Raw genomic sequence first — 19,978 nt, 5'->3', positions numbered from 1 at the left:
TTGATTTCCCTTAACTCTTTAAGGACTTCCAATGAAGATCATGTCCAACATGAATCGCGATAGAATCAGAAACTTGTTATGGAAAAGCATGGGCATATCCCTTCCCAATCAAGTAGTCACTTTAGTGAGCGTTTCAACCTTATTGAAAACGCGCTCCGTGGTCTAGAGGCACTTGACTTGGGTAAATGAAGTTCACCATGAACCTTCATGTACATTCTGTATCTAGATCCCCATAGAGATACGTAGTGACCAAATTTGTAAGCTGCATGTTCAGTTATTCGGAAACTACCAAACTGATAGAGTAGTGGAGTGCAATGGCATCCATTACGAGAGAATATGTCTCATCGTAGTCGATTCCTGGGCGTTTTGTGAGAAGCTTTGCGCCATAAGACGAAATTACCATCCTTTTTTCTCAACACGCTTTCTAACGAATACCTATTAGTCAATATGTTTTATGTTATTAGGTGTTGGCATCACTGGTTCGAAAACCTTCATCTTCGTTAGAGAATCCAACTTAACTTGGATCGCGTATTTCCATTTAGGCCAAATTTCTCTACGTTGGCATTCATTCATCAACGGAGCATGGTTCGATATTATTAGATTCAATAAACTCATGTGCAACGAAATGCGCGATTACATCATCAATTATGATGGAGTTTCTATCCCATGTCTCATGTATACTAGTGTAATTTTCATAGAGCTCTATATTCTCAGGAATAGGTTCTGACGTTGAGGCGTCCCCCAACGATAACCATAATCCAGAAGATTCTCATTAGACGGATTTTGAGTGTCGATGATCCAAGGATTGGGTTGTGCCAAAGCATCCTTTGAACCCACGGGCCTCCCACACATCCTAGCTGGGGCCATGGCCTATAACGCCAGAGTGCCACTCTCTATGGTGTTGACGTCATGCCTACCTCCGTGTAGGGTGGCGCTACGTCCTCTCGTAGGGATGTCCTATTTGCAGTATATATGTGTGATCTCGTCACTTTAACAGGGATTGAGATGAGACATAGTGGGGACAGACCACGACAATTCCTGTCGTTCCTGCTGAAGATTCATGTTCTTATCTCCCTCTAATGATGGGACGACCGTCTCATCAAAGGGACAACCCGCAAATCTAGCGGTAAGGAGATCACCTTACAAGGGCATTAAGTGGCGGACGATTGTTGGAATCTCAAATCCAACGTAGTAGCTCATTCGTCTATAAGGACCTATCATAGTGGGGACATATTTGCAGTAGTTATGTGTGATCTCGTCACTTTAACAGGGATCGAGATGAGACATAGTGGGGACAGACCACGATAATTCCTATCGTTCCTGCTGAAGATTCGTGTTCTTATCTCCCTCTAATGATGGGAAGACCGTCTCATCAAAGTGACAACCCGCAAATCTAGCGGTAAGGAGATCGCCTTACAAGGGCATTAAGTGGCGGACGATTGTTGGAATCTCAAATCCAACGTAGTTGCTCATTCGTCTATAAGGACCTATCATAGTGGGGACATATTTGCAGTAGTTATGTGTGATCTCGTCACTTTAACAGGGATCAAGATGAGACATAGTGGGGACAGACCACGACAATTCCTGTCGTTCCTGCTGAAGATTCGTGTTCTTATCTCCCTCTAATGATGGGAAGACTGTCTCATCAAAGTGACAATCCGCAAATCTTGCGGTAAGGAGATCGCCTTACAAGGGCATTAAGTGGCGGACGATTGTTGGAATCTCAAATCCAACGTAGTTTCTCATTCGTCTATAAGGACCTATCATAGTGCGCTGTGGCGGCGCAATTGGCCATAAATGGCTCACTTAAATGTGCGTAAGTATGAAATACTAGTATCCACTCACTAGTTGTAACGCCGAGATAGATTGAGTACGTGGCAGTGGGTCGTAGACGAATTAGTATAGCTGCATGCGATATCGTATCACCCCAAGCGGATATAAGGAGATTGGTGCGCATTACCAATATCCGGGCTACCATCGTAGTCGTTTTCGCGAGATCATTTGGGTGTATTCATGATAATATGATGTCCAACATCAATCTCAGTGATATGCAATAACTATCGAAAATCTTTGATGTAAACTCTCTAGCATCGTCAAATCTAATTGATTGAACAAGATGATCCGGGGAGTGAGCCCGTTGTCATATTATATTTGCTAGGAGTGTAGTATAAGAAGCATTTACAGATGGACAATGGCACAACACGTGACCAGCGTGTTTACGTGTCAACCAATATCATGAGATATTTAAGCGTCCACAAGTTGGTTGAATCAGTCCACAGAATCCCGATGGATTCTATGTAAGAACAGAATGAGTATTGTCATATCCTTTGCATAGGATGGTCTCAGTCCTAATTTATGTAAGGAACGGGATTTGTAAAATGAGCGAGAAGCCTTAGAAGCAACCAATGAGGATTTTGGTTGGGCCTAAGCGTCTGAAACGCTATTTGAAGCAAAGTCAATGATTGCAGCATCACCTAGGGCACCATCACCATGATGGACGCCAACCATGGCGTCATGGATAAGGACTGGGCCAACCCTAAACTGGTGGTGGACGGCGGCGGCTTCGGAGGCAGCGGCGGTCACACTTAGTCTAGGAATCAACTTTTGATTCATGCTTCGTCTCGCTCGAAAGAAAGGATGTCCATGTGAAGTCTTTAGTAGATGGATCATCATATCATGAGTAGAATGACCTATCTTGTCGTAACAAAGCCAATATATGTCTAAATCCAAGAGATCTTCTCTCATAACTTTATTGGATTTAATAGCTCAAATAGTGACGTAGAGTCCAATAGAGAGACACATAAACTTCTCTAAGATGCGTCTTTGTTCGCAATCATTACAGCTATTGCAAAAGAACTCATTTTCGTTCTCTACATGCGTTTTCGCATGGAATTCGTTTGCTATTCATAGGTGCGATTTGCCCTAGGAGCGTAGAGAGTTTATGTGACAGTAATCAAGGTGCCATTTGGCAAGAGAAACTTGGGCTATTTCATGTCCTTGAATTAATACTGATGACTCAGCCATCATAGTCACAAAGTAATATGCTCATAATCAAAACGGCGTCATAATGAAAAGAACTAGAAATTTTATTTATAAGCCAACGGAGTTACATCATTGTCTCTTTGACCAAAGAAAATCTAATCCAAAATGCTAGCTAATGCAAAACAATGGTAGTCGTCTAACTTCTTTTGGTAACTCCAAAATAAATGTGACCAGGTGAGTAGAGAGATGTCAGTGGAGCAAGGTTCGCTTAAGTACCATTAATCTCAAAACCTTCCTAGACATCACACTTATTTTGGGTGAGCCTACTTTGAAGAAAGACTAAACCATTGACATCTGCTACAAAAATATATGGCAATTGCCTATTACATCTCTTGGAAAATAAAAGACTTAATCAAAATCGCCAGTCTCTGGATCTTGGCCTTTGAAGTCTTCAACCCTTAGAGCGAGATCGTCATCTTGATCTTCTTGCTCCATGTAATTTTCTTCCCTTGCTTCACGATACGTCTTGTACGCGTTAGCAACATTCTAAGGTGCATTACATGCTTTGGCCTGATGTTCGGACGCTCCACACCAAAGACAAGCATCATTATGGTCAATGGTCAAGCTCCCTTGATCGAGGCGCGCTTGGGGCGCGTAGGGGACGACTATGATCCTTGGTGGTGCCACCATCATAGCCGAAGGCTCTGCCTCTCTCTCTCTCTTCACAGTTTGACCTTCATGGTTCCGTGCAAGCCTATTTTAGAGGTTTTCTTCCTCTTTGGGGCGAGAGTATGGACCAGAACATCTAGAATTGTCCCTTTCCTTAGGGTTTCGCTCCTTGTGCCCTTCCTTAGGGGCACAACTATAATTAGACTTCGGAATTGGCTTTGCTCCCACGGGTCTAGAGTTATAGTTCTTCACAAGTATGTTGTCATGCTTTTCAGCTACGTTCATGGCTCTAATAAGCTCATGAAATCTTGTGATGCGTCTGGCATTGACAGCAATCCGATAATTCTTGGCTATCATCAATGCAGAGACGGGGAAGGTAGAGAGAGTCTTCTCGATGAACATCGTATCAGTGATTTTCTGCCCACAAAATTCCATCAAAGACTTGATACAAAGTGCTTCCGAATTGTAGTCAAGTACAGACTTGAAATCACAGAAGCGGAGGCTATGTCATCTCACTTCTAAATTAGGAAGCAGGGATGGAGTCACGAATGTTGTCAAAACGCTGCTCGAGTTCTACCCATAGCTTTCTAGGTCTTCCTCATTGAGGTACTCATTTTGGAACGCGTCATTCATGTGCCTTATCATGAGAATTATGGCTTTAGCTTCATTTGCCTCTCTTGTAGCTCTATTCGCTTCAAAAGCGGCAACTTGTTGAGGAGTAAGCACGTTCTGACTTGACTCTTGGATCGTATCTAGGATCCCATCAGCCTTAAGATGTTGGCGCACATCACGGACCCACTTGTGGTATCCTGCGCCTGTTGTCTCTAGTGGAGCGAAGCTCAACTTGTTCAGGTTACTCATCCTGAAAAAACAACAAGAAAGTAGAGTTAGTTTCGGAGAGAAAAGGCTACCACGAAAACAATAAAAATTTCTAAGCATAGTCGCTTCCCAGAAATTAGAAATTTTTTAGCGTAGTCGCTTCCAAGAAATTCGATTCCAAGAGGGGTTGGATTAGATTGAAACAATGATGTTTGTAGTCGATTGTTTCCTCTCAACAAACTCTAAGTTTAGAGAACTCTACAAGCTCCAAGCTTGGAGTGAGCATTAACCCCCACAGTTCGGCTTAATTAGGTCTCATCTATGATGAAGAATGGGAGGTAGAAGAATGGAGTTTGCAAGTCCCCGAGAAAACAAGAGAAATTGAATAAAAACTCAAAAAGGGGAACTTTTAGTAAAAATTGCCTCAAAATAAGTCGCCGGCAGTGGTTGACTTGAGGTGTTGACCTGTGGGCTGGGCCTTGACTTTTTCTGGGTCGGTCCCCTTTTTTTTTTTTTCCTTCTGTAGTGGGCCGCACAACTTTGGGCCTGTTCTTCTCCTCTCTGGGCCGAGCTTTTTCCTTCTCTGGGCTGGGCTGCATCGCAGGCCTCCTTCACTTTTGGGCTGGGCAGACTGACCAAAGGGAGAATTAAGGCTGGAAGAGCAGGCAACGGTTCAAGGTTTCTGGTGACCGGTTCAGGTGTTTTTAGGCCGGTTTCGGGAAAAAAAATTTCTGGTTCCCGAATTTTGGGATTGAGGCGTTACTGCTGGAAAAATTTGGTAGTAATTGGAGGTCCGAAAGGTGGTAAACTGGTAGAATATTTGCTGGGCGTTTTTGGAGATTCCGGTGGCCGGTTCGGTAGGTTTCGGACCGGTTCTAGTGGTTCTGCCGCAAGCTCTGGATTCCTAGGGTCGAGGGCTTCAAGTTATGTGGCGAAGGCAGAAAAGGTTTCAAGGTTTTGTATTCGGATTTAGGGTTTTGGCTTCTTGAATCAGGGTTTGGCTATTTGTTTCAGGGTTAGGGCATCGTGCTGATAACGTGTTTAAGAAAAACTGAATGATGAGATAATTGAGTCATACTTTCATTAATAATATGGGCCTCTTTATATAGAGGATTACAAGACATAGAATCAGAGTTGTACAAGGAAAGATAATCGTACAATTAATCGGATATCTATGAATATCTCCGAGAATATCTCTAATTCAAAACCATATTACAACTAGGTCAAGTAACCTAGAGTTTGAGCCAGACACATATTCTGAATTTACTTGAACAGTAGGATCATTATATTTTAATTTTCTTAATAAAAATCTATTTTTGTAATTATCATATTTACCCTTATGATTTAATTTATTCTTAAAGTTTTTTAATCATTCAAGGTTAAATCTGTCAAAATTTTTAATTTTGGCTAACAAAACCTCTTCTTTTAATAATAATATACATAATTCAACAAAGTAACGAACGAAGTACTTCGCTCTTTAGGTTTTTGTATAAGTACTTCATTTTTATACAAGAACCGTCTCATAAAAAAATCCACTAAAATTTGTTCAACTAAATTGTGTAATAAAATATAGTATGTCAAATAAAATAGAACACTTAAAATGTCACATAATATCATCATTAAAGGGCTAAAAATTTCGATTTGATTGATCTTTCGTACGAGCATGGAAGATTACGGCGGGCTCAGAGGGCTAGAGAATTAACAGATACAATACTTTTTGTATTACATTCTTAAAGGGTATTTAAATTTTAAACTGGAAACTTGAAACAGTTCTGTTTAATAGAACCGTGTCCTTGAATTATATAGAAATGATTGCTTTTGACATTTGTATATTTGTGGTCCAAATAGGCATGCCATACGATATAGGTTTAGTGTAATGACAATATTCTGAAGATATGCATGCCCTATCTCTTTGCTCATGCACAAACTTATGGCGGCCGGGCGTGTCAATTCCTCAATAAGTTTGTAGTCATCCATCCATATATATCAATTTTACAGAATTTTGTTTTCTTTTGCTAAAGATATTTGAATGTATATCCAAAAAAGATCCATCCAATTTTGCAATTTCAAGTACATTGCTAATTAGTGTCTTACCATTGCTTGCCAGCCTTTGTTTACTTCTAGTTCCATATATATAGTATTGTAGCCACCTTTGAGGTTTTGACTCAATATAAAGATTCCCTAAGCAATTAGTCAATTAGAATTCAAATGGAATGAATACAAGATTGTTCACTTTACTTAATACCTCAAAGTATGTATATGATCAATTAGATGCATGAGACTGCTCTAAAAATGGAGTTCTATCGCTAATATATATGATAAAATTTCCATGAAATTAACTGCTTTAGTTCTTAGCTTGCTAGCTTTAGATGGAATGCGTACATTCACTCAGTACTGAAAATATTTATTACATCATTAGGGATAGTGCAAAACAAGTAGAAGTTCTAGCTGGCTAAGGGATTTTGCATCATTAGGTTTAGCACGTAGTGAACATATTTCTAAGGACCAATTACAGTCCATAATTGTGCTTCATATGATTACGAGGATTGGATTACAGAGTTTGAAATTCGGGTTAATTAAACCAAAGTCAAGAAAAGAGGCGCCTGCTTATGAGTAATGTTATCAATTGTCAAACATGCTTTAGATAGATTGGCTTTATTCCCTACATATAAATCCTAGCCCATGGAAAAAAGAAAAAGGAAAAGGAAAAAGTGTTATATACTTCTATCAATTAGCCAACAGATTATCATTTTCAAACTTGAGATGGCTTGAGAAAACACATTATGTAGTTAAATTTGTTTGGCCAAATCAATACTTGAAATGGAAGACCTATGAAAAAGTCCTCTTGTTGTATCATTATTTGTTTCAAGAAGTGTTTTCTTTGAACATTGGTATTATTTTCACCTTCCATGTGTTTGCTCCACTTATGTTCTTGTCTATACATAATTCAAGCTAGGGCACCATGAGAAATAATAATATTTTTCAAAATCTTTAAGTTCTTATTCAAATGCTTTGATTATTGGTATTATTTTCACCTTCTGTGTGTTTGCTCCACTTATGTTCTTGTCTATACATAATTCAAGCTAGGGCACCATGAGAAATAATAATATTTTTCAAAATCTTTAAGTTCTTATTCAAATGCTTTGATTATTTGAAACTTCTACCATACATGCGTGTATAACATATACACATGATTTAACAGTGTGTGAGCCTCTGCAATAAATAGTATAAAACCCATGCAATGCCCACACACCGTTAGATCATATATAGTAGAAGTTCCGTTGATTATTTAGCTGTGTTATAATGGATGCATATTGAGTATAGGTTAATGGAGTTTCTGACTACTGTAGTTGAAATAATCATCTCCTTTTCTATTAGGTATTTAAGAAATCTCCCTTATCCAATTGAAATTTGACATTAATGATCTCTAGATTTCATTTATGTGACACATCCCTGATGAAGTTATCAAATCTAAAGGAAAATTTGTTTTTTTTCTCTTTCTGTGAGACTTGACACGACAATGATGAATTCTCGAATGTAAAAATTGAGGGCCTAGCGTCCTCACTGGATTCCTGCACCTTGCCATGTCCTACGATGCTCTCTCGCTACCTTGCGGTGTTTTTCTTTGTTTGATCCTTTTTTTTTTTCCTACTAATGCATTCTGCTAATTCCTTTTTGGTTGTGAAGATGATTTCTGATCTCAGTGTTGCTGATATGTTCGATTTTGGTTGGATCGTGGTTGACTTCTGTATCTCGTTTCTTAAAATCAAGTCAGTTCTTGAACCGAATTTTAATGTCAGTGTTGTTGTTTTAAATATTGGTTGGTTCGTGGATGATCCATTATAATGTTATATGTTGTTAATATTACTAACAATAATTACTACGAGGATTAAGTTTATTAAATCAGAATCTGAAAAATTATAGCTTGTTACAATGTGGAGTTTAATAATTATAATTGGCCCAGCTTTATGACTATAAATAGGAATAACCTCTGTAAAGTATCACTATATAGAAGTTTTTCTGTATTGGAAAAAATACAGTTTTAGTCACTCAACTTTAACTCCGACTATTATTTTAGTCCGCCGGTGAATTTTTCTAATAAAAAAGGTCACATGATGCCTCACATACTATTTTTTAGGGGAAATGATTATTTACCTAATTTTAGCTTAAAAATTGCCCACTTATCCAAACATTCTAAGAGATTGTCCATTTACTCAAACACTCTAAGAGATTATTTCCCTAATACCTAATTAAGTATTTTTTTAATTCATTTTTATTTATTTTTGGGACAATTTTGCCCTCTCCTTCTTTGTCACTTAGAGAAAGAAGTCATTGGAGACTTTGCTTGACTCCGGTGGCGGACTCCGGCGACTTGGGACCCGACTCAGGCGACCGGTGACCGGAATCCGTCAACCAATGACAGGAATCCCGCGACCGGTCACCGGAATCTGAAATCCGGCTACCGGACTAGTGACCGGATTCCAGCGTCTAAATATATTGCCCCCTAATAATACCCAGTAACCATATTATTGCCCCCCAGTAATCATATTATTGTCTCCCAATAATCATATTATTGCCCTCCAGTGAATTGCATAAACTCCCAAAACCAAAATTAATACACTACAGGCACAACTGATCAATTTATATGCATATTATTGCCCCCCAATACTCATATTATTGTCTCCCAATAATCATATTATTGCCTCCAATAATCTTATTATTTCCCCGCAATAGACATGTATAACTACTCAATAAAACTTTTTTTCATTCTTCTTTCCTTATAAGCCTTCTGCCAAATTTACCAAAAAAAAAACAGAACGACACCGTTCGAGCCCTGCCAGCTAAGGGCAGGCCCCCGAATAGACATTCAAACTTTTTTTCTTCTTTCCTTCTGCCCCATTACTTTAAAAAAAAAAAACTGATTTGGGCACCCATGTCTTCACCGGCCATTTTTCAAAGACTCCGGTTGCAGCCGTCAAACTGATAAATCTCGAAAACGGCCATAACATATTAATCTCGACTCCGGTTGACCATTTTGCCCACAATTCCAGTCATTTTGCAACGACTCCGATTGACCATTTGCCTTCACACTTATTTGACTCCGATTGTAATGACTCCGGTTGCAGCCCGGGACATGAGATACAATCAAGTTGCGATTTCCGTGATGATCAGTCGCCGGCGAGAGAGACAGAAGCAAATCGAAGACGTACCCGATTCTACTGGCGGTCGTCGACTCCTTCAGAAGGTCCAGCCCGGCCTCGCCGAGCTTCTCAGCCACGAGGACCGTCGGCTTGGTGTCGAGCCTGGCCGCGAAGAGCACGACGACGAGTTTCGACGCGGCGATGGCGAGAGCCGACGTTGTGGGCGTCCTGCTGGAGGGAGGGAGGGAGGGAGGGAGAGAGAGAGAGAGAGAGAGAGAGAGAGAGAGAGAGAGAGAGAGAGAGAGAGAGAGAGAGAGAGAGAGAGAGAGAGAGAGAGAGAGAGAGAGAGAGAGAGAGAGAGAGATGAGTTTCAATTTAATCAATAGGGGCAAAACTGACAATAAATGTTAGATTAGGTAAATGAGGTTAAAAAACTCTTAGTGAAATAAGTGTGTAATTTTTAAGCTGAAATTGGGTAAGTGGTCACGGCCCCAATTTTTTAAGGGTTATTCTCATCCCTCACCTTTTACCCACCATTTTCCTCTAACTCTTCACAATTCTCTCCAAAATCTATGCATTCCCTCTAATTTTCCTCTATTCCCCTTTTCCTTTGACCTGCCATTGCGTCAAGTGACCTTTTTTATCGAAAAAATTCACTGGCGAACCAAACTGATAGTCGGAGTTAAAGTTGAGTGACTAAAGTGAAATTTTATGAACATAAGTGACCAAAGTGTCGATTAAGTGAAAATTGAGTGACTAAAACTATATTTTTTCCTTTCTGTATTTTATAGTACTATGGCAGAAGATGTCATTTATTTATTGTATCACATATAACGATCAATCCATAAGGACGTGAAGATATGTGACAACGAGGTATGTGTCAACCTAAAGAACCTCTAATATCCAGTTCATAGACCAGACTGATAGCATGCAAGACCATCACCACCGTTGCAAGATGACATAAACAAGGACTAAACCAAAGCATCAACAACAACCATCATTCCATGAAAATTCAAGAACCTAATCCAGACCAATTCCTTTATCGACCTTAGACTCCTTCTCCAGTTTAGCCAGGGAAAAAGAAAAGCGTTACAGAATAAAGAAGAGTGATGAGAAGCTTGATATTAGGTTACTAAATTTTGAAACAAAAAATTATGACTCGGAAAATTTTAGGTGGCTAATGCGAATAAGTTGGATTGGAACTGTGAAATCTAATATCCCCTGAAGGACTTGAGGAGAGACAATTATTCATGCCTACAGGCTAGTCCATGAAATTGACTTTCCTCTAAGAAAAAAACACGATAGGATGAAAAATTGGGCACATACAATTAGCACAAACCAGTTGAAAAATTGAGCACATACAGTCAGCACAAAGCAGCTGAAAAATTGAGCGCATACAGACAACACAATCCACTCGATAAATTAATAATCTCAATTGAATAATAAATTTCTCCAGTCCCGGCTCGGGACCAATGTATTTTAGTAACAATTTTTGAAGACGTTTTTTAGGTACCAAGGAATATATGAAGTAATAATTGATAAAATATATACGAAAATACTACAAACAATTAATATTAATAAGTGATGAAATATATATATAAAAAAATAGTATATAAAAACTCATAATACATATTAAGATACTTTTAACAATTTCTATTTTCTTAATTTAATTATTTCTCAAAATATCCTTCTATAATTCTTTGCTTTTTCTTGTATCTAAACCGAATTGAATTTCATCCTTAATAATCTGCAATTCATGCACCATGTTATTATTTTTTTTCTTCATTTTTTAGCAAGTAATTATTCAAAATTACCACCGCACGATATGTTTTTTTTTTCTTCAAAGAAACATCTAGTTTAACATAAATGTCATCTGAATCTTGATCATCTCTCTCTAAAGTGATAAATATTTATTATTCATTTACCAATAATAAAATAAAACCTTTTTTTTTTTAGAGTAATATAATATAATAAAACCTTTAAAGTAGTAATTAATTGTAATCCTAACATTATTCATTTATAAGAGTTTTTATGTACGAGGATTTACACGGTTTGAGAATTCAACGTTAGGAGAAGCTAACCTAGGTGGTTACTTCATGCAAAGTGATGTACAAAATTGCTAAAAGCATCGATATAATAACAAAAATAATATTAGAGGCTCGGGAAGAGCCAAGCCACCACCTTTGCTTTTCTCTCTCTCTCTCTCTTTCATGATGCTGTGTTTGCTTTTTTCCCATCAAGGAAAGGAAAGTATGGGAGCTGAGAACAAAGTGATCAGTCTAAGTAAGATGGAGACAGACCAAAGTACACACTACAAGATCATATCATCATCAGAACTCAGAAGATGGAATTGGATTATCGAGAAAGAAATAAAAAGAGTGGAGGAGGGAAGCTGGGAAGGAGAAGAATGGCATATTATGATCATCAATGCACCCATATATTGGATAATAGCAATAGCTCTCTGAAAAAGAAACAGCCTAAACTGGCAAGCACAAACCCCAGCCACGTTCTCTACTGCCACACACTTTATCCAAATCCAGAAGCTAAGAACAAGAAGATAGAGAAAAAATCCAGAACGGAATCAAATGCTTTTATGTCTCTATCTATCTATCTATCTTGCGCCACTAGTGCTATCACGAGGCAGTGGTGCATGCTATGTTATGTTGCATCATCATCATCATCACCATCATCATCGATATCTTCAGACCCAGCTTAGCCAGACCTAGACAGTGATGAATGAATGAATAAGGAAGCAGAGAGATTCATCAATCCCAAACTTCAAAGCAAAACGAAACCCACAACCCATTAAAGGCCAACCAACAAATCCAAAACCGAAAAAAGCAGCCTTGGCTTTTGCCCCAAGAGCCAGCCCCAGCCAACCATTAAAGACGCTGCAAGCTCAGAACACTCAGACACCCCATTGTGTTATCTTTTCACACCAGACATCAAAACTGACCACCACATTTAATCACTCTCTGCCACCCACTCACATGCAGCATTGTATTTGCATCTCATTGCTCAAAAATTATTATTATTATTCCTCAATAAAATTTCAAATTTCTCCAATCAAAAACCAAGAACATTAGCACTAAACACTAGCATTAACATTACCATCTAGATTAATCAACATGAAACATACAAAAATTTGCAAAAGAAATATTAAACAGTACCCAGATGAAAGTAAAAATTAACCAGCTTCTAAATTCACAGTAAGTTTCCCCACGAAATTAACCCAGAAGAAAACAAAGAAAGGAGTTGCCATCGTCACTCCAACAACAGCAATCTACACTCTTCTGGCTGAAGGAGTAGGGGAGTGCAGGGAGTAGTTTTTGGAGTGCCGATATCATTTCCAGTGGAAGAAAAGGAAAAAAAAAAAAAAAAAAAAAACTAACGATGGAAAAACTGGTTGTTCAGTAGGGTGGCGGAGGAGGTGGTTGTCTTGCAGTCGGAGCCCAGATAACATCGGTAGGCAAGTGACAGCTGTACATGGCCATCCCACAAGACTGTGCCGGCGCGTGACCCCCACTCTCCCCGCCAGTCGAAAGAGGCGGCGACTGAGCTTCCCCTCCCGACACCGAGTTCCTGGGCGCCGCCTCGTCCTCCACCGGCAGCCGATGGTACGAAGGGCTGTTGAACGACGCCGCGATGATGTAAACAGTTCCGGCAGCTATCAAGGCCCCGGCGACGAGTCCTCCGACGATCTGGCCCTGCGGTCCGGCGAGGGAGATGGTAAAGCCGTTGGGGATCGGGCCGGCCGCCGTCGATTGAGGAAGGAAGGTGGCGGAGATCGAGAGGATGTCGAAGCGGCCGTGGAAGGTAACAGTAGCTCCTGGAGTAGTGGACGGCTGACGTAGAGTAACGTTGGCGACGGTTCCGGAGCCGGTGAGGATGACGAGGCCGATGTTCTTGCGGCAGCAGAATCGGGAGACGGCGTCGACGACGTCGCTTCCGCCGGGGACTTCAAGAATGTAAGGGCTCATGGCGGGCTCGGTGTCGCGGGTTATGATGACGGGAGGCTTGGGCTTGTTCTTGGAGCCGGGAGGGCGGCCCCTGGGCCTCCGGACGACTTCAATAGTGGCGCCGTCGCCGCCGGTGGGGTTGTTGGGATCTGAAACGAGGGGCTTGGTGGCGGTGCCGCTGCTGGTTCGGCTGGTGTCTTCTTCTTCAGAAGTTTGAGGCTGACATTCGCGGACTGGCGTAATCTGAAATGGGTTGGAGAAATGGTGGTGGAACTGCTGCTGCTGCTGCTGCTGGGGGTGGTGAGGGTGAGGGTGAGGATGAGATTGTGGGTTGTTATGATGGTGAAGCTTCGAGAACATGTTTTGGGTTTCACTCTTGGTGTCACCACCTCCGTATTCACCTTTCATGGTTATAGTTTATGTATATTTTTGAGATGAAACTAGAGCTATGGCGAGTCTGATTGGTCGGGTGGTCTGTGTGGGTGTGAATAAAAAAAGGGAAGGGAGGGGTTGGAGGGAATAATAATAGGTTTTTCTTTTATGTGTTTGATGAGGTTGATAGGGTTTCAATGGAGACGGGGGTGGAGGTATGGGAGGGAGGGCTGGATTTCTTTATAATAAAAACGAAGAGGGAGAGGATGAGGATGGTGCAGGAGAGAGAGAGGTGGGTGAGCTTGGAAACCAAGTAAAGACTAATGGGCGCCGCTGTGTGGGAGGTAAAGTAGGGTCCACACAGGAAGCATGAGCAGTCATTGAGGAAATTGAAATGAATTTGAGAGCGAGAGAATCGAGAAGAGTAGGAAGATGAGGGACACGGTTAGCTCTTAACGATAGAGCTTCGTTGTTCTAGCACCGCCTTATACGAACACTATTCTTTTCTTCAAAGTTGGAGAGAGAAATAGAGAGAGAGGTGTGGGAAGGGAGGGCGGGGGAAGGGGGGCCTTATTTTCTTTCCCGACCGAGTGGATTGAAAACGACTCATTTTGATGGTCATTGTTTTTTTGGCCTTTGGGCAATATGGGGGGATGATAATCCTTTTTCTTTTATTTTTATTTTTATTTTTTTTCATTTTCATTTTCATTTTCATTTTCTCTCTGACTTGTCATTACCATGGACGTCTCGAGATATTGGTGGGTATATCGTTCTATTTCAATATTGTTTGATTTAAACAATATTGTTTGAAATTATAAAATATTATTAAATTTCTTATTATTACGGTTATTTTGATTTAAAAATATTTCTATTTCGATACCTAACTGTCAAAATGTTACGATATTCTTATAGTCTCTTCATTTCTTTTTTTTTGTAATGTGTTGCGACTTTATGCCTTATTTTTTATTCTTTACGTCATATGATTTGTTACAAACATGATTATGTCCTGAGACTTATTCATAGGCGCATATTCACAGTTTCACACTACCAACTATGTCCGATTGTTCTGTAATCTTAAAACACTTTAACAGAGTTTGAGCCGAAAGTCGTGTGCAAATTTATTAAAGATAGATAATATAACCAAAGTTCAATAAAGAATAAAACGTGAAGAAAATCGTCATACTTTAATAATGTAATACTGAAACAAAATAGAGAGCTTTATAAGCGTAATTATATACTTTAGCTATGGCTTTGAAGCCAACTCTATACTTGGTTTATAATAGTGATGCATTTACAAGTCACTTACTTTGACTTAAAGCAAGAGATGAAAGACATCTTTGTTTAAAACCATGTGCTAAAATGGGAGTGAATTTGTTAAAGGCATGGTGACATGTTTTAAGCCTTGATCAAAGGGGTGGCTTCAAGCGCGTTATCATATATGCTTAGATAGCAAGCACATTTGGGTTTGGTTTTGTCAGTTTCCCCCAAGTCAGAAATATTGGTGTACTTGTTTTACAATTTTAAACAAATTCAAATGCATAAACTAGACAACAAGTGAAGTGGACCACAATGCATACCATGATCACAAGACACACTCTGATCTTCTAATGCAAAATTGCAAAGGGCCATTGGTTATCACTTGTCCATATGTGAACTGAGGAAATGCTCAATATGGTAATCCCACCTTAATTTGGTAAATTGTTGTCTTAGAAGTGTCTAACTAATAGTTTGTTTAACTAATCGAATTAAATTCCTAAAGGGCAATAACTCGAATTATAAATAAATTTTAAAAAATTAAAAAACATCACACATTAGCTAAGTATTTTTGTCTAAAAGCATTAGTTTTTATTTTTTTAGCTCCTTGACTCAAAACACTAAAATTATCTCACTTACCCTAACAATATATTTTTATTCGCTCTAACCCAATTTAAACTAAATTGACATTTTTGCCCTTAGCCTAATAAAAAAATTACATCCATGCCATGCCATGTGTTAGGAGCCGCACTTGTAATGCCGCAAGCAACCTTGTCCAAGGTCATTAGTCAAGCCTTTGGTTGGTTTGCTTATGTGCTAGGGATGTTTTGGTAATTTACAAATTATGTAATTTATTTTATTTTAGCATTAGTCTCCTCGGCCTTTTTCATATTTCCTCCTGTCATGTTCATGTAAGGCCGATATGCTCTTTGGGGAGGAGTTCCTAGTTGACATAGTTTGGACTAGTGAACTAGTATAGGTAAGCACATGTACTTTTGCCTTCCTTGCCGTCTTACCATCAATAAAAGAGGAATTATTCAATCATCTGTGTCTCATGAGATTGCCCTTTGATCTTTCCTTCGATTATTCATTGTTCTTCGCAGTTGCCCAACGTTTATATAATTGTGTTCTTGCTTGTTGCTAGTACTATTTTAATATTGTGTGGCTTTCATTGTTCCTTGCAAGGTACTCACCTGGCTAACTTGCTTGCTAGCAAGTGCCGCACGGTCCGCTTTGCGCATTGCAAAGGTTGGCCCGTGACAATTGGTATCAGAGCCAACTCGGCTCAAGAAGCTCACTACGATGACAGGCAAGATGACAAACCAACAAAGATTCGATTGGTATGACCAGCAACTCGGAGAACTTGCGGGGGTGCCCGATAGGTTGATTGATATCACTAAGGTGTTGGACTGCGTCGACCTAGATGAGTTGGCGACGCGGATGATAGAGGTGGAGAGCCTAAAGGACCAAGTTGTGGCCCTTGAAAAATGTAAAGCTCGAGGAAGCGGAAGGGAGAGAAATGAGGAAGAAACTCCCATTCCGAACGAGCAAATGGGGGCAATGAGTGATGCCCTTGACACACTCCAGGTGACGGTGGAAAATATGGCAGAAGATGTCTGAGCCACCATTGATGCATTCAGGAACGAGCTGGTGGAGATGAGTACCAAGCTCAACCTGACCAACCGTGCGATGGGAAACCAACCTGTGACAGACTACAGGAAGGTAAAGATATCATAACCTCAAGCATTTGGAGGGGCGCGAGATGCCAAGGAGCTTGACTATTACTTATTTGATATGGAGCAATACTTACGAGCAGTGAAGCCAGACTCGGAAGAGGTGAAGGTGAACATGGCAACAATGTATTTGTCGGGAGATGCAAAACTATGGTGGAGAACCAAGTATAATGACATCCAAAGGGGAGTATGCACCATTGACACTTGGGAAGACCTTAAGAAGGAGCTCAAAGCTCAGTTCTTCCCCGAGAATGTTGAATACATTGCCAGACGACAACTAAGGGAGCTCAAGCACACCAACAACATCCGAGACTTTGTGAACAAGTTCTCTGTGCTCATGTTTGACATCCCGGATATGTCAGAGAAGGATCGGTTGTCCTATTTCCTTGAAGGCTTAAAGCCATGGGCGAGGACAGAACTTCAGCGGCAGAGGGTCCAAGATTTGGCCTACGCACAAGCTGCTGCTGAAAGGTTGACAGACTACACATTTGAAGAGAACTCTTCTAAGAAGACTCAGCCGTTTTTGAATGCGAATGTCAACAGAAATGTAAGGGCCGGACCGAGTAGAAGTAGGGGAGTGGAGTCCAAATTTTCCAATTCAGGAGGAGGGGACAAGAGAACAGTGAACGCGAGGGACACGGCAACGTCCAAGCCTGTTGCCACGACAGGGGTCTTCACCCCTCAACCTTTTAATCCCTCGGGCTATGCTCCAAAGCCTCTAGCATGCTTCTTATGCAGAGGACCTCATAGAGTGAATGAATGCCCTCATAAGACTGCTCTCTCTGCTCTACAAGCTCATATTCAATTAAAGGAAATAGAGGATCAGCAAGAGCCTGAGGAGGAACCTGGTCACATGGGAACTTTGAGATTTTTGGGTGTGGTGGAGAAACAACCACGATCACCTAAGAAGTCCCAAGCTAAAGGCTTGATGTTCGTAGATAGTAGTATTAATGGGAAAGGAGCCAAGAGCGTGATGGTTGACACAGGGGCCACTCACAACTTTGTGTCAGAAGCTGAAGCTCGGAGGTTGGAGTTGAAGTTGGAGAAGGATGTGGGTCGCATGAAAGCTGTAAACTCAAAGGGCTCACCCACAACGTGCCTATCTCGAGGGGTATCACTCAAATTGGGTCACTGGCAAGGGAAGACCGACCTTGTAGTTGTTCAGATGGATGACTTTGACATCATATTAGGAATGGAGTTCTTGTTGGTGAACAAAGCCATTCCCATTCCTAGTGCCCAACACTTGCTCATTATGGGAGAAAGGCCGTGTGTGGTTCCCGCAAGAATCGAACAACCAAGTGAACCCCACCTTTTGTCCGCCCTCCAGTTCAAGAAAGGCGTGAAGCGTGATGAGCCTACCTATGTAGCTGTTCCCCTGATAAGGGATGAGATTAAAGGAGAAGTGATTCCGAAGGAGATCGAGGGGGTATTGGAGAGCTATGTAGATGTGATGCCTCCCTAACTTCCCAAGGAATTACCTCCGAGAAGGAGTGTGGACCATGAGATTGAACTACTTCCGGGGGCCAAACCACCTGCGAAGGCACCTTACAGAATGGCTCCCCCAGAACTGGCGGAACTTCGAAAGCAACTTGAGGACCTGCTCAAGGCAGGATTCATTAGGCCATCTAAAGCCCCTTTGGTGCGCTTGTGTTGTTTTAAAAGAAGCACGATGGAAGTTGGAGATTGTTTGTGGACTATCGGGCTCTTAACAAAGTCACTGTGCGCAACAAGTACCCTATCCCTCTGATTGCAGATCTGTTTGATCAACTCAGTGGTGGCAAGTATTTCACAAAGCTAGATCTTCGCTCGGGGTACTATCAAGTTCGCATTGCAGAAGGCGATGAACACAAGATGACGCCTTCGAGTTCCTGGTGATGCCATTCGGGTTGACCAACGTGCCAGCCACATTCTGCACCTTGATGAACCAAGTCTTCCACGAGTACTTGGATAAGTTTGTGGTAGTCTATCTGGATGACATTGTGGTATACAGCTCCACCCTAGAACAACACGTAGGGCACCTGAAGCTGGTGTTCCAACGGTTGCGGGACAATCAGCTGTATGTCAAGCACGAGAAGTGCTCCTTCGCGCAAGTGACCATTAAGTTTCTAGGTCACGTTATTGAAAGGGGTCAAATCAGGATGGATATGGAGAAAATAGAAGCCATAAAGGAGTGGCAAAACCCTAAGAATGTGAACGAGCTACGTTCTTTTCTTGGGTTGGCTAATTACTACCGACGTTTCATTGAGAACTACTCAAAGAAGACAACCCCCTTAACTGAGCTCTTGAAGAAGGGAGTGACATGGGACTGGAGTAGTGATTGTGAGAAGGCCTTTCGAGATTTGAAGAAGGCCGTGATGGAAGATCTGGTCCTTACCTTACCTGACTTGAATCAGCCGTTTGAAGTTCAGACAGATGCTTCTGACTTCGCCTTAGGAGGTGTTCTGCTGCAACGGGGGCATCCTGTTACGTATGAAAGTCATAAACTCTCGGAAGCTGAGAGGAAGTACACGGCTCAAGAGAAAGAGTTGCTAGCCGTGATTCACTGTTTGAGGACGTGGTGACACTATTTGTTGGGGTCAAAGTTCCTTGTGAAGACAGACAATTCTGCCGTCAGCCACTTCCTGACCCAGACAAAGTTAACTCCAAAGCAGGCTCGGTGGCAGGAGTTTCTTGCAGAGTTCGACTTCCAGTTCGAACACAAGGCTGGGCACACAAACCAAGTTGCTGATGCTCTAAGTCGCTAGGCCAACCTTGCCACCCTCAAGGTGTTGGCCGCTTTGTCGAACAGTATCATTGCCACAGACATCAAGCAACGTATCAAGGAGAGTTTGGGGAAGGATCCCATGGCGCAATCCCTCATAAAAATGGTGAAAGAAGGGAAGAGCCGTCGGTTTTGGATGGAAGATGACATATTGATGGCCAAAGGAGGACGAGTGTTTGTTTCACGAGATGACGGACTACGAAGAATGCTCATGAGGGAGTGTCACAACACCCTGTGGGCCGGTCACCCAAGATGGCAGAGAACCCACGCACTTCTCAAGCAGGGTTA

The 19,978-nt window shown here is 41.2% G+C and overlaps 1 protein-coding gene and 1 pseudogene across 1 annotated transcript; one reads left to right on the top strand and one right to left on the bottom strand.

Moving 5' to 3' along the window:
• Positions 1-12,625: 12,625 nt before the first annotated feature.
• LOC112179329 (AT-hook motif nuclear-localized protein 17) lies at positions 12,626-14,437 on the bottom strand. The gene has a single exon (XM_024317725.2). It carries the CDS (start codon positions 13,976-13,978, stop codon positions 13,022-13,024), a length of 957 nt encoding a protein of 318 aa, XP_024173493.1. The 5' UTR covers positions 13,979-14,437; the 3' UTR covers positions 12,626-13,021.
• Positions 14,438-16,498: 2,061 nt separating this feature from the next.
• Positions 16,499-19,673, top strand: LOC112178353 (annotated as a pseudogene).
• The last annotated feature ends 305 nt before the right edge of the window (positions 19,674-19,978 follow it).

Source organism: Rosa chinensis, chromosome 7, assembly GCF_002994745.2.
Source record: "Rosa chinensis cultivar Old Blush chromosome 7, RchiOBHm-V2, whole genome shotgun sequence".
Lineage (NCBI taxonomy): Eukaryota > Viridiplantae > Streptophyta > Magnoliopsida > Rosales > Rosaceae > Rosa > Rosa chinensis.
The sequence above is the reverse complement of the archived record's forward strand: the minus strand, read 5'-3'. Positions and strand labels throughout refer to the sequence as shown.

Excerpts from the sequence above, each read along its gene's own strand:
- LOC112179329 (XM_024317725.2), bottom strand. The coding sequence starts at position 13,978 with ATGAAAGGTGAATACGGAGGTGGTGACACCAAGAGTGAAACCCAAAAC.